The 15,431-nt window shown below is 44.1% G+C and overlaps 1 protein-coding gene across 11 annotated transcripts in view; it reads left to right on the top strand.

Moving 5' to 3' along the window:
- TTLL11 (tubulin tyrosine ligase like 11) overlaps window positions 1–15,431 on the top strand; it is a 276,253-nt gene that overhangs the window by 214,778 nt on the left and 46,044 nt on the right. For all 11 annotated transcript variants that reach the window (XM_055351835.2, XM_055351836.2, XM_063696740.1 and 8 more), the window contains one exon: window positions 6,435–6,686. In XM_055351835.2, the coding sequence (XP_055207810.1) occupies window positions 6,435–6,686 (252 nt within the window). The remainder of the gene's footprint in view (window positions 1–6,434; window positions 6,687–15,431) is intronic.

Raw genomic sequence — 15,431 nt, 5'->3', positions numbered from 1 at the left:
GTTAGCATTTTCTGCAGGAATGCCAACATGATACATGTGCGTTTGGAATCCGCTAGTGACTGAGGGGACTCGCCTTGGCCGAACAGCAGGGACGGGGACCTGTTTATGTCCCTTTGCCATGCGGCACCACTGCCACAAGGCTCTCCTGCCAAGCCACGGGGCTGCCTGGGAACGTGATCCAGGGTGTTCTCTCCCCTTTTGTCCCACATGTTCAAGCAGTAGTTGCTAAATCTGTGTGTCTAAAGCTGCCTGTCTCTATGCCCATTACAACTGCCCTAGTTTAGGTCTCACTTTCTTTCACCTAGACCAGTGATTCTTAGACCTTAGCCTGTATCAGAATCACCCGCAGGGCTTGCTAAAACAGATTGCCCAGCCCACTCAGAGTTTCTGAGTCAGTAGGTCTGGGGTGAGATCCAAGAATGTACATTACTAAGAAGTTATCAGGAGGCACTGATGCTGCTGGGCTGGGAACCACACTTTCAGAATCGTTGACCTAGACCATTCCAGTAGCTTTCTAATACCATCCACCCTTCCCCTCTCAGTTCGGAATACATAGTGCTGGCAGATTTATTCGTCTCCAGCATGGTTTTAATCTTGCCATTCCTCTTCTCAAAATCTACCACATTCTCTCATTCCCTACGCTTCTAAGTCCAAGCACCTTTCTCTCACATTCAGGGTCCTGTATGACCTAGACCCACGCTGGCTCACTCATGATCACACTGCCAAGTCACTGTTTATATATGGGTCTTGTTTTCCCTCACTTGGTCACATGCTTCTGGGTGACAGGAACTGTGTCCATCTCACTCTTGTATCCGAGGCCCCTGGGGCATGTGAGTGCTTGGAACATGTTTCATGGATGAATAAATTATTGAAGGAATGTTTAACTAGAGATGGAAATTAACTCAAGCAACTTCTCAGCAACTAGAATTTGACCTTGCTAGATCTACTTGTCTGTTAATTTCTGGAACTATATACCACTTATACATAAGAAGAAAAGTCTCTGATTTGATTTAAATCAAATTATCACAAAAGCTATATAGTGAACTAAGCATGGGGTGTGTTGTAAGACAGTCCCAAGTGTAAATCCTGATTTCACTACTGATTGGGTGAGCTTGGGAAAGTATTCAGCCTCTCTGGGCCTGTTTCCTAATCTGTAAAATGGGAATCATTTCCACCTACACTGTAGAATTGTTATGAGAAACAAATGAAGTAATATAGGTAACTGGCTTGGAGCAATGTTAGACATGTAGTAGGCCCTTGATAAATGAACAGTTAACTTTCCAGGCAAAATAGAGATAGGTGGTTTTTCACAAGTTTCAATGAAAAATAATTCCATTGTATTTGAAAAATGCTAACAGATAAAACATTCCAGAACTCTTTCACCTATTTTAATGAATCAAGGATATAACAAATTCAATTTTAAAAAAATTATCCCAAAGGACTAGTCAGCTTGATTTATATTTTCTTTACCAGTCACTTTTATTTCATAAGCCCGACATTTCCATTAAAATGCTATTAAGTAAAAACAGGATCTTACATATTTGTGATGGCTTGGATCTCAACATGATAATTGGAATTATCTCCAGCAAAGATACCATTTCTCATTGTTTCATTTCCTCTTACATATCAGATGTGTCTTTAGTGCCTTCTTCCAGCTGAGTAAAACCACCTCCCTCTGCATTTGCCGTTGAGTCCATGAAAATGATATCTCCGGCTTTGAAGACTCTTTTCATCATGAGGTTATTAATTGGGATTCAGGAAGGATGGGAAATGGTAGTCATCCACTAAATACAGCAACCCTTGAAAGAAATTTGAAAGGCTGTCGCTAGAAGAAAAAAACAGACTCATTCTGCAAGGCTCTGGAGGCAGGAGTTGGACCCTGGAGAAAGACAATTTGCTGGTTACCATTGGGAACACCTTTCCAGTCTGAGGTGTCCCAGAGGTGGTGGGGTTCCCATCACCAGGGCAACCTCAGCTAAGCCCACGACCCTGGATGATGTGCTGATCAAATGACCTTATCTATCTGGATTTAAATTTCTTCTCTAGAATCATTTCAAAAATGTTCTGGAACTAGATACTGGTGACAGTTACACAACAGTGTGAGTGCCTGAAACACCACTGAACTGTCCACTTGAAAATGGTTTAAACGGTGAGCTTTATGTTCGTTATTATACTATGATAAAATAATAAATGACATCTTATGATAAAGCCACTTATAGCTGTAAGATTTTATGCTTCCTGGCTAACAAGGTGAAACCCCATCTCTACTAAATATACAAAAAAGAAAAAAAAAATTAGCCAGACATAGTGGCACATGCCTGTAGTTCCAGCTACTTGGGAGGCTGAGACAAGAGATTCGCTTGAACCTGGGAGGCGGAGGTTGCAGTGAGCCGAGATCACACCACTGCACTGCAGCCTGGGTGACAGAACAAGTCTCTGTCTCAAAAAAAAAAAAAAAAAAAATTATGCCTCTGAGAGGGAGCACATCACTCAGGGGACTGATCACTGACTCTATTTAGTCAAATGACAGACCATGTGACACTAGATCTCTAACTGAGGGGGAATGGTTAATTAATACAGAATATGTCATGTCATGAGAAATTACACTGATGAAAACACTCTTAATACCATGGGAAGATACTTACAATGTAGGGTATAAAAAGAAGGATTTGGAATACATGTAATGTAATCCTAACTTTATAAATATAAGAAATCAAAATGTTAATAGTGTAGATCTCAGACTTGTAGAATTACAAATGATTTTGATTCCTTTATACATTTCTCAGAATGTCTACAAAGAGTATGACTTACTATTATAATCTTTAAAAATTCTATAAAATAAAAAATCAATAATTCCACATAGGATTTGTAACCCACAATGTGAATTATGATGTGTATTTGAATAATGGGGTGGTGGGTTGGGCGCAGAGGCTCATGCCTATAATCCCAAGATATTGGGAGGCTGGCCAAGGCAGGAGGATCGCTTGAGGCCGGGAGTTCAAGACTAGCCTGATCAATGTAGCGAGACCTTATCTCTACAAAAAAAAACTTAAAAATTAACCAGACTGGTCAGGCACGGTGGCTCACGCCTGTAATCCCAGCACTTTGGGAGGCTGAGGTGGGTGGATCACTTGAGGTCAGGAGTTAGAGACCAGCCTGGCCAAACCATTTAGTAGAGATGGCAAAACCCCATCTCTATAAAAATACAAAAATTAGCCAGGCGTGGTGGCACACACCTGTAATCCCAACTACTCAGGAGGCTGAGACAAGAGAATCACTTGAACCCAGGAGGCAGAGGTTGCAGTGGCAGTGAGCCAAGATCACGCCACTACACTCCAGCCTGGGTGACAGAGCAAGACTCTGTCTCTCAAAAAAAAAAAAAAAAGTCAGGCTAATGGTGGTGCACACCTGTAGTTCTAGCTACTCAGGAAGCTGAGGCAAGATTGTTTGAGCCCAGGTACCTAGGCTGAGCCTAGGCTACAGTGAGCTGTGGTTGTACCACTGCACTCCAGCGTGGGTGACAGAGTGAGCCCCTATCTCTTAAAAAAAAAAGAAGAAGAAGAAGAAGAAGGACTGGGCATGGTGGCTCATGCCTGTAATCCCAGCACTTTGGAAGGCCGAGGCTGAGGCAGGTGGATTGCTTGAGGTCAGGAGTTCAAGACCAGCCTGACCAACATGGTGAAACCCCATCTCTACTAAAAATATAAAAAAATTAGCTGGGCATGGTGGCACGTGCCTGTAATCGCAGCTACTCAGGAGGCTGAGGCAGGAGAATGGCTTGAAGCCAAAAAAAAAAAAAAAAGGAGAAGAAGAATTACAGTAGTAAAATAGAAAGAGCAGTGGATCAGTGGATTATAAGAACTGACTTATAATTCCAGTTCAGCTAGATGATACAGGTGCAACACCTTGCCAAGACTCCGTTTCTTCGTCTGGAACAGGGGCATAGTCATAACAGTCTACTGTGCAAAGTGGAGTGAAGAGCAGATGACCGCCTAACTGTGGATGGATCTGCCAACTGAGGAGTCCTCTGAGCTATTTTCGTTGTTATTGAGTGTATTCCAACTGTACATTTCCAAATCTTTCCTTGAATAAAAACTTACTGAGTGCTTATAAAGTCATTGATTGCCACTTACCCAGTAATTTAAGGGCTAATTTCCGGTAAGAGTGTCGCCTTTTTTCTCATCTTTCTTCCTATAACCTTAATGGGAAAACATTTCATTTCAACTGAAAAGCAACCACCTGATATTTACTGTCTTAAGTTCAAGGTGATGATGACAAAATCATTTTAGCAGAAGGAAAATTGCAGCCCTTTGGGCACATTCGCCTCTCCCAAGGAGTCAGGACTCTCCTCTTTGTGGGAGGGAGCATTTCTTTCCTTAAAACCGTCTACACTGTTGAAGTTGAAAAGAGATTTTTCTCTCATGCTTCTCTGCTTCTGCCCTCTGCCTGTCCTTGCTTTGAGACCAGCATCAAGACCCACTAAGGAGGAACCGGGAATAGGCCTTCCAGGACTTTTTATTCACACAGGGGAGTTTTTCCCAGAGGCTAGCTCCTTGGACTGGGATGAAGAGAGGACCGTCCGTACAGGGCTATCACGCGTGTTGTTTCGCTGTTGAATTTAAAAGCACTTACAGGTTACAAAGCATTATAACCTTGATATGTTAAGGCTTACATTGCAAACTTTTTCAATGCAATGGATTCAATGAAACTTTCTCAAACACCAAGTATGTTTCAGGCCTTATAGAAATAGGAGTGAAATTTCTGTATGAAACAGATGGAGGCCTTCAATGAGCTCACAAAATGGTGAGAGAGACTGGCATGTAAACCAGTGCAGTGCAGGCATGACAAAGCAAACAAGGAAGCAGGTCCAAGGAATAGGGATGAGGCATGAGAGAGAGGGACCTGTGTGGTCAAGAAGCCATCTCAGCTGGTTTTGAAAGTGGAACAGAAGTGTGCCAGGTGGCCACGGCCAGAGGAAAGCAGGCACAAAGACACCCAGATGGCCCAACCTGGGCACTGGTGGTGTGCTTGCTTGGAAATGAAAGCACTGGGCATGAGGACATTTAATAAGGAGTAGAGAACAGGCCTTGGTACCATTAACAGCACCACGTCTCAGTACCACGAGACGTCATCCTAACATTCTTGGATCAGTTAGTCAACCAGGCAGCATTTACTGACCATGTATAACATGCTCAAGGTTCTGTCTCAGGAATGAACACAACAGGTGAGAGAGGGCTACACCTGGCCTCAGATCCCGACAGGATAGGACCCAGGAGTGGGAACTGAGCTGCAATTGCAGAGAGGGCCTTTGAGTGTGGAAGGGAGCTGGGTGTCCAAGGAGCATGGAGTCTCCGGTTCCAGGGCAGGCCAGTGAGTGGCAGGTTGGGAGGAGCAGCACACAAGGCTTGGGCTGGAACTGTGTGCCTAGCAGGGGGATGATTGGAAATGAGGAGGCCCGGGAAGAACTCGGGAAGGGCCTCAAGTGCCAGAATGAGCAGTACAGACTTGGGAGTCCTCAGTGGTTTTAGCAAGTAAGTGACTCAGCCAGGTTGGCCTAAAAAGAGGTGACTCAGGTGCCAGTTTGAAGGATGGATCTGTGGATGGGCAAAGCCAGAGGCAGGAGGGCCTTTGCTACAGTCCAGGCAGGGGCAGAGCAGGGGTTGGCTTCAGGACTAAGGAGGCAGAACTAGCCGAGGAGGAGTCGGCGTTTATTCTATGCTTTCCTGTTGAGTAACTGGCAGATGGTTGTGACATTCAAGGAGATGGGAGACATAGATTTGGGGCAGGGGGAATAATATATAGGTCTAAGGTGAGAAGAACATTCTGTGCTAGAGTGGATATTTAAGAGTTATTAGCTGCTAGTTTTCTTGAATATCAAAATAATTTCTGAATATCCAGACTAAGGAATCACTACACTATAATCATTTTTTGTATGAATTCCAAATTTGAAAAAAAAAACAGTTAAGCCAGGAATATAATTGTTTCTATTCCTAGACTTCGGTAGCTGATGCATCTTTGCAAATTGTTCGTTGAACTGTGTTCTGGCTTCTTGCCAGTCCTCAATGAGATTTTTATATTTCTTAATTATTCAATTACTACCCATAAGTAAGAGTTTGAAATCAAATCCAGACTGCTACATAACAGAGTATTCCCTTGAATCATGAATACAGTAAAGGAAAGTTTTCATACTGGGAAACCAGGATGGTGGAAGGAGGAAGGACACATTTCTAGCCATGGCTCTGCCTTGGTTTCATGTCCTGGCTTGGCTATGTGCTAGCTGTGTGAGCTTGGGCAGGTCACTTCTCTGTGGTCAGTCTTGCTGTCTGTAAAATAAAAAATGTTGGTAATGCTGCCTCCCGAGGAGGTTGTAAATCTCAAGTAAAGGAGAAACTGAAAGGGAAAGTGTTATATCATTAATTCTTTGTGTGCTTCAGGTCTCAACAGCTTGAAAAACCATTCGCTGGAAAGGAAGATGCTTTGGACGGCGAGCTGACCAGTGCTCCAGACTGCAACGCCAACCCCGAAGCCCACCTGCCTTCCATTTGCCTCAAGCAGGTGTTCCCCAAGTACGCAAAACAGTTCAACTACCTGCGCCTGGTGGACAGGATGGCAAATTTGTTTATCCGGTTCCTGGGCATCAAGGGGACAATGAAGTTGGGGCCAACAGGCTTTCGTACCTTCATAAGGTCAGTGAGAACAGCCCCCTCTGGCTTGGGCTTTGGGCCGGGTGGAGTCCAGTCTCACATCTGGCTGGTGGGTCTCCCTGACTGCGCTCGGGAGAATCTGTGGTGCTGGGTCAGTACCCCATTTGAGCTTGGATTAGCCTAGTGGCTGGCACATGGTAGACTCTCATTTGTTGAGTGAATTAATGAATATGATGGGTGTGACCACATTGCAACCTTATGTTCATGATTTAAAAACAACTCTGTGCCTACCTTGAGCTGAGTCCTGAAAATGCACATTAATAATCACCCCTTGGAGTCAGGCAGACCTTGTGCTTCTTAAACCGGGCTTCTCCCAGTGGTGCATGGCTGTGTGTTTGGCGTTCGTGAAGCCACAACAGAGAAGCAAGGCACATCTTTCCAAAGTGTCAGTTTCAGAAGGGAAAAGTTAAATAATTCAGCTGATAAATATTTTAATAAATTTGTTCTAATATAAAAATAGCATGGCCATATTATAGAGTATAATGCAAAATTTGCATGAATTTTCAAGATAAAGCATGAGATAAAGAAATTATATCTTTGCTGCAGCCTGCAAAGTTAGCAGTTGCCGCTTGGTTTCCTGAGATTACACATTAATTTCCCTCTACCCTGTGGGGGCACTTTGGGGCAATACAGCAGCATTTACTGGCTTCTAAGGCAAGTAACCCTAAGGCAAGTCAAAGAGCACCCCTAAACCTCAATAAATCCATCCTGTAAAATGAGGATAAAGCTGCCTATGCCCTACAATAGTGTGTGTAATATTAGTTGAGATCGCATAGAAACATCTAGCATATGGTAAGTGATCAATAAATGTCAGTTTCTTCTTACAAGATTAAAAGAATTCTATGAAATTATATGTATGTTTATATATAATTCATACAGATATATATATGGTCCTACACAGAGTCTCGATCAAAGAAGGTTCCCACTAAGTATGTGTTAATCTAATAACTCTAGATCCCTTTAACAAATATGAATGGGCGACAACAGTGAATTATTCCTTAGCAATTAATTGTATCCTATACACCTCAAGGAGGATGTCTGCTAGCACTCAGTATTGCTGTTGTTTTTCCCATCAGTGATTTTAATATTTTTGTCTTGCACCTCAAAGTCATGCTTTTCACAGCTTTATTCACTAAAATAATTAGAAGTCTTGAGTGGGAAGCCATTTTTGTCAAAGACTTGTCTCCAAAGAAGTTTTATAAATTCTAACTCTAGCCCTCTGCTATTCCTGACAGGATGGTACACAGAAGTATTGGCAGGAATTTTGCTGTTTCAGTACACCTGAAGTAGTATTTTTGCATGGTGACTTTGAGAAGGGCTTTGCGTTAGTTTCAGGAGGTAGGGCAGGGTGGGGGAGGGAAGCCCAGTGGAAAGAGGACAGGCTTTGGGATCAGACAGGTCTGGCTTCAGAGCCAAGCACATTACTTCATAGCTGTGTGGCTTTGGATAAATTCCTTATCTTCTCTGCACTCAGTTCTCTCATCTGCAAAATGGGAACAATTATCCCTGCCTTGCAGGATTTGTTATGAGGTTGGAATAATATATCATAAAGCAGCTGGCCTGATGCCTAGTTCATGGGAGCTGCTTGTTCAGTGGGAGTCTTGTGGTTATTATTTCCATCAGGCAGTGGGAATTTTCAAAAAAGTCAATAGGCACATGTTATTATTTGCACTGAAAAGACTGCCTGACATGATATTCTCTGACTCATTTAGGAATTACATTTGGCTTTCAGTAACAGGGAACCATCTACGAATGGCTTAAATAGGAACTTTCTTTCATATAACAGGAACTTTCGCAGTGGGGGTTCTAGAGCTGATTAATGACTCCACAGGATGATCCATGTTCCACTTTCTGTCTTTTTGCTCATCCCTCCTAAGTGCATACTTCCACTTCAGGGTTGTCTTATGGTCACAAGAGGGCTGCTCAAAATCCAGCCATCATGGTTGAGTTCCAGGCAGAAAGGGGAAGAAGGGGAGGAAGAAAAAAGGCCTCCACAGATGAATTAGATCCCTTTCAAAAGCTTTCCTGGAAGCTGCATTTAGTGACTTCCACTTCCATCTTACTGGCTACCACCGTCTGCGTAGGAAGCTAGGAAATAGAATTATTCTAACTGTGCATAGTGCTACCCCATTATAGTGAAAAAGAGAAGGAAGAGAACAGATAGGTAGGCAGGCTCTGCCCCTTTGTGATTCCTGGACCTTGTAACATAAGAAAGCAGCTTAGTGACAGAGGCCCAGGTCATGAGGGCACTTAGGGCACTGTGGAAGTATTTGGGGCCCCGGAGAATTATGAGATTAAGCAAGCTGGGGTGCTTCTCTCAGCATAAGACATCTGTGGGCACAGATCCTTGGAGCAAAGGCAGAAGCTTCCTTGGCCCTCCCCAGCCTTCGCACCATCACACAGAAGACTCAATTCAAGATCAGAGAACATGAAGGAATGGCTTGGCTTCATGTGGATGACATCTTGGGAGTTGCAGAGAACCCTGGTCCTGTGAGATCTGTTCTATCTCAAAGTTATGCTATAAAGGATTATGTCTGGTTTAACCTAACGACTGTTCCTGAGCACCTGGTAGCCATGGGACATTCAAAGGCAAATAATGGGACCCTGCCTGCCCTCAAAGGACTGTCAGTCTAACAGATAGCATGCAGTGAACACATCATCAAATGTAATGTTTTGGTAGAGTCACAGGGCGGTAGCTCATGGACTCCCCAGCAGGGTGGCATTCAGAGTGCTCCAAGTACAGAATGGGAGAGGCTTCCTCTGCCTGGTGGAATCAAAGCAGGCTCCCGAGAGGAGGCAGGGTTTGGACTGGTAAAAGCAGGATTTTTCGAGGCAGCAGGGAGAGTCTGAGAATGGATGGCATGCATAGCCGAAATTTAGAAGTTAGAAAGGCTTATCATCTAGGCTAAATTGCTGGTAGAAATGGAAATGCTTCCTTTTTACTCCTAATAAAGTCATATCCAAACAGGAGAGAGAGGGGCAGATTCGAGAGAGGGGGAGATTTGAAAAATTGCTTATGGTAAGAATCACCATCTCACTTGCCTACAGGTTAGGCAGGAAGCATCAGCTATCACAGAGGGCTGGGTAGACAAGGTCGGGGAGGGAAGGCTGGCTGTGGCAAGCTGGAGAGCACATCCCGTGTCTAAAGGAAGGCTGCTCCTGGGCTCATATCACCAGAGCTTTTGATTTTTCAATCCTAAATATCTATGTAAAATCTCAATACACATCTACAAATGTTGGCAATTTGAAAAATAATTTTAAACACTGTGGATTCAGTGAAAGCATGACTGCCCATAGATACCACTGGTGGGTGACCTCTGGTATGAGAGGAAGGAGGTACCTATTAAGAGGACTGCTATGACTCTTGAAAAGAAAGCAGAATTGAGAATGGCTCTAACCGAGAAGATTCCTAAAATGCTCTCAGATTGGAACCAGGCGAGGTCAAAAATATAGCCACAAATCTGTCTCTATGTGATAGGCTTTATGATTTTTCACCCTTTTGCTCTCTATAATTAAGGGCATTTGCATGAAAACCCAGGTTTTGTGACATTAGGGACTATTAGATCCTGCAGCCATCATTCCCAATCAGTGGCCAAACTCATTAGGGAGCCATGGTGACCGTGACACTGAGAACCACTTCTTCAAGTGGGGACCAGGCAGCCAGTGCACAGGAACTCAGACCGAGCCCCTCTCCCTGCTCCCTCCCTTCCCAACAAATGTCTGTAGTAATTAAGAATGCAGGAAGAAATGGAGAAAGCATTGCACAACCATTAACAGGTTTTTCTTTTTCTTTTCTTTTCTTTTTTTTTTTTTGAGATGGAGTCTTGCTCTGTTGCCCAGGCTGAAGTACGGTGGTGCAATCTCTGTTCACTGCAACCTCCACCTCCCAGGTTCAACTAATTCTCCTGTCTCAGCCTCCTGAGTAGCTGGGACTACAGGCGCCCACCACCATGCCTGGCTAATTTTTGTATTTTTAGTAGAGATGGGGTTTCACCATATTGGTCAGGCTGGTCTTGAACTCCTGACCTCAGGTGATCCACCCGCCTCAGCCTCCCAAAGTGCTGGGATTACAGGCATGAACCACTGCACCCGGCCGGATTTTTCTTTTTCAAATGTGCCAGAAAATCCTAACAGCAACCTAATCATAAAAGATGATATTCTCTGCCTTTAGATTTCTCTAAGTATGTTCAGTCTTGCCGGCTAAATTTAACAGCACGCATTTTCTCTTGCTAACAACCCTTCTCTCTCTCTGTTCCACTTTGGTTTAAATTTTGCTTCATTATGAATTAATAATATTTATGCCATATGTTAAATCGAACCAAGTGCCCTTCTCAGGAGCACTTTGAAAAAGACATATTCACTGGCGAGATATACACTCCTCTCAGCGCTCCCACGCAAATGGCAGAAGTTGAACTTGCTTTTCATCTGTTCTACCCACTCTCTCTCTCCAAGCTCCTTGAAGAGAACTAGAGGGAAGAAAATAATAAACACTCCAATTGAATTTATTTCCAGTGTCCATCTCTCATAATGTGCTGCATAGATCAGCAGTTTTCGGAGTGAATTATGCTAATGCCAGTCTGGCCATATTCTATTTTTCTTTTTCACCAAGAAATGAGAAATAATGAACTGTTCTTCTCTCGTCTAGACTTAACTCTCTCTAACCAGCTTTTCATGTCACTTCCTCAGGAGGCACATAATAGTAGTGCATATTACCATGAATTAAGTGCCTCTTTTCTTCTTTCTTTTTCAACATTTTATTTTATAATAATTGCTGGGGTGTGAAGCCACCTTTTTCCCTGAGAAATAGACATTATCTGATTGATTCTTCAGCTTGACAGCTTTCTTGGAGGGAGATGCATTTTTGTCATTGGATTACTGATTTGGGGGGCATCTATGTAATTCATGAAGGAAAATTTTTACAAATGTGTCCCACATCAGAATTGGACATCAGTTTGCGTATGCTGCATTTTTCGTGATGGCAGCCCAGAAATTAAGCAGTTTGCCAAAACCAGGTTTATTTCTAGGAAATGCAGCATCTTCTCTGTATCGCGAGCATTTGCTTCATGTGAGGTTCTCCCACTGGGTGGCTTCTGATCCTGGGCCTCCTTTTGAATGAGGGGAAGGTTTTTCTTCCTTTCCCCTTTCCCCTTCCACTCCCTTTTATCATAAGGAGGTATTAACGTGCTTCGTAATGGGTTGCTGCTGGGGGCTTTATTCTCTGAGAGGCAACATGGTGTGTTAAAATGTTCTAGAATAGGAGCGTAAAGGGCCTTGCTTCCCCCTCTGTCATTAACTCCTCAGTGACTTTGATAATCTCCCCTGCTTCTGTGACAATCCCTCTCCAGCAATATTGCATGCCTTGGATGTCAATGGCCTTTCGAAGTCATACATTTTAAACTGGAGTTGTCTTCTTGCCCCCTTAGATGTTTAGGTAGTGTGGTTTTTAAAAAATAAATATTGATCATTTGTTAGCTTTCACATTATAGAATCCTCTCCAGAAGAAAAAAAAAGCTTCTTTTCTGCACAGAGAAGGATGAACACAAAAGAAATTCTATAAATAGGATTTTATGGAGTGGAAAAAGTTGGTTCCTAAATTTCCCATGAGATGTCAGTAGTTGTTAAGAGGAAATGAGAATGATCATTTCAAATATTTCTATACTTGGACTCCTAATGAACTTAAATGATTTGTGATTCTCTCCCATCATATGTGCCCAAATTCCTTTGATTCTGGAAAACAAGAACAAAAAAAGACTATTTCTTCAAACTGGTTCTACATCAGAGAGGAAGGATGGGAACTGCCATTTGCCACTTCCACATGTGTGCCAGGCACTGAGCTAGTCCTTAAAAGATCCTTGTATGGTGAGCAGCCTTTTTCTTACTGTACAAATCAAAATTTCCTAATGTAGACGCAGAGAGCTTCCATGAGCTGCACAAGGTTACGCAGCAAAGCCAAGGTTCAAACTCATGTGCATTTGACTCCAAAGCTCATCTTTTCCATGTACATTTCTAACCTATCCTTTCCTAGAAACTTTTCTGGCTTCTCATGGTACCCTATTTCCTGGACTTTTCTTCCACTGAAGAATTTATCCTTCCACTCATTAGTCATTTGAAGAGCTGCATCCCCAGGCATAAGGGAAAACTGTTCTCAATGATTAAGAGCCACATTTTTACCCCAGACTCTAAGATCACGTACAGTCTCAGAGAACGGTATCCAAGGCCCATTCAGCAATTCATTGCTGTCCAAGCCCAGAATACTGCCTACACAGAGAGGACACAAATAAATTCTCATTCAGTGGATAGATGGATGAAAAATTCATTCCAAAGTCTTGATATCTTGACTGTTGGAGTCATTCATTTCCTGTTTGAGTTTATTGAGAATGTTTGGTAACCACAGGGCAAATCCAAGCACCCTGGTTGCTTAGCCCCAGCCCCATATCCCAAAGCTTGCCACAGGAGTGCTTTAGAGGCTCCAACCCTTCTGGTCCCTGGACTGAGACCTGGTTTCTTGATTCCTGAATCCCTCCTGCAGCCCTGGACTGGGCCACCTCCCCACAGCTCCCAAGCCCACTACTCTGTCTTCCAAGGATGGACTAGGTGTGAATTCCGGCTGTGTGACCTTGGGCAAGTCACGTCCCATCTCTTGAGCCTCAGCATACGCTTCACTGAAATGGGATCAGGAATACCACCCTCAAGGAATGGTTAAAATCCAGAGAGCTGATGAGCAAGAAAAGCCCTAGCATACAGATAGTGCCCAAGAAATGCCTGCAGAATCAAGATTCTTTTAAGGCATTTGCATTTCCTGCCTACCGCAGCCAGCATGGATCCCTCCTCTGTCCCAGTAGCAGATGTTGCAATCAACTATATTTGCAGGCATCACTAGGGAGGAAGAGTTACCTTGGAAAGGGAATAAACGGAGAATTTCTTTGGTAAATTACAGCTCCTGCTAAAGGTTTGACACTTCTATTTTCTACCTGTCAGAAAAAAAATGACTATATACCAGTGGTCAGTTTGGTTTCCCTTTTAATACTCCATTAACCCACAGAGCAAGCTAGGCAGCGTTCCTGACTTGTGGAAGAGCAGGTAGCCCAGAGGACACTGATATGATAATTAGAGGACACTATGGCTGTTCCTAATGAAGCTTTGTAAATTAGCAATGCAGGCTGTTCGAATACCCTGGGAGAGACTGGAACATCGTCCCCCACAGAACCCAGTAGATAGCCGTCTTGGTGACAAGTGACGTGAAAACCTCTGCGTCCATTGACATGTGGTTACTGGGGCTCAATAACTGTGTGCTGATGTGCTTTGAAGTCTGCCACCGCGACTCATGATTGAAATACGGAGCAGGAGCCCAGGAGGAAGCAGGATGTGCATTGATGGCCTGGGAAATACAGGCGGGAAGAAAGAAAGGGAGGAGGGAGGAAGGGGGCAAGAAAGTGTGCTGACATACAAGGAGCACCAGGCTCGTCTGGGCACCATGCGGGGCACACGCCCAGCCACTGTCATTAGGGGTGTGCTTGGGTTTGGAGAGGGGCCTCTGATGCCCAAACCCTGCTTGCCAATCAACCCCTCCCCTGTCCGGTCCCTAACAGAGCTATTCACACAAGGGATAATGACAAATGGGAAATCAAAGAGCCACTTCATCATTAGCTGAGGCAGTGGATGTGGATTCGTTTGAAAAGTTGAAAGCAGCATTGAATGTAGTTCAGCCAACCTGACAGCTGGCCCAGAGGCCTAGCTTTCAGGATTCCCTGGACAAATCCAGCCTGCCTTGGGACAGGCCTCCCAGCACGATCCTGTCCAGGACAGGGGTGCACCTGGACAAGCCAAGGGCTGCTTCCAGTCTGAAGAGAGAGCCCAAGCCCTGTACACAGATATTCCAACTGGTGTACTCCATTTCTCCAGAACGGGCAGGGTCACTCACTGAAAGGTTGGCTCCAGGCAGCCTCTGGGGTGAGATGGCTCTAGATCTAGAGGAAGAAAAGGGAAAAGGGGGAGAGAGTTGGGGAAGGGAACTCACGATTGCTGTGGGCCTACCAGGTGACAGGCACCAGGCTGGGTTCTTGGCATGTACTCAACAACCATGTGGGCAGGTATTATCATCTTCATTTTAGAGCCCAAGAAATAAAAGCACAGAAGGTTTAAGTAAATTCCCCACAGTCACACAGCTAGAAAAGATTCCAGTCAGGATTTAAATCCTAATCTGTCTGATGCCTAAATCATGCTCTTTTTGGCATACCAGACTGCCTTCCCCTCCACATTTCCAGACCAAAAAAAAAAAAAAAAAAAAAAGCTGGGGAGGGGTAGGAGGATTCTAAACACCCCTGCTGTGGCATGGACAGGGAGCACCAATGCTGACATCAGACTGAAAACCTGGTTACTGTGGCCTCCCTGCACCTAAACAAGTGGAGCATCCAAAGCTCAGAGGCCCGCCCCCCACAATCCTCCTGTCAATTCCAGGTGACTCTCCTAAAGTCAGGAACAAGGAACCTCCCCAGCAATGCTGTGTCAGCCCACACAGAGCAGCAAGGACCCAGCCTGTGCTGTTCTGCTTTATAAATCTGGGGCTTAGTGTGGCTGATTCAGGGCTTATGTAGAATCTTCAGGTGACAGATTGAGACGGGTAAAGTACAGAAGCCCTGAGCCCTTGTCCGTAGATTTGTCCTCAGGGACTCATCTGGTGAGCATTTCCAGTGGGAAATTGCTTCTGGACAGTAGTGATGGCTTCAG

The sequence above is a fragment of the Gorilla gorilla genome, chromosome 13 (assembly GCF_029281585.2).
Source record: "Gorilla gorilla gorilla isolate KB3781 chromosome 13, NHGRI_mGorGor1-v2.1_pri, whole genome shotgun sequence".
Taxonomy (NCBI): Eukaryota; Metazoa; Chordata; class Mammalia; order Primates; family Hominidae; genus Gorilla; species Gorilla gorilla.
This window is presented reverse-complemented; position numbering and strand designations above follow the sequence as displayed.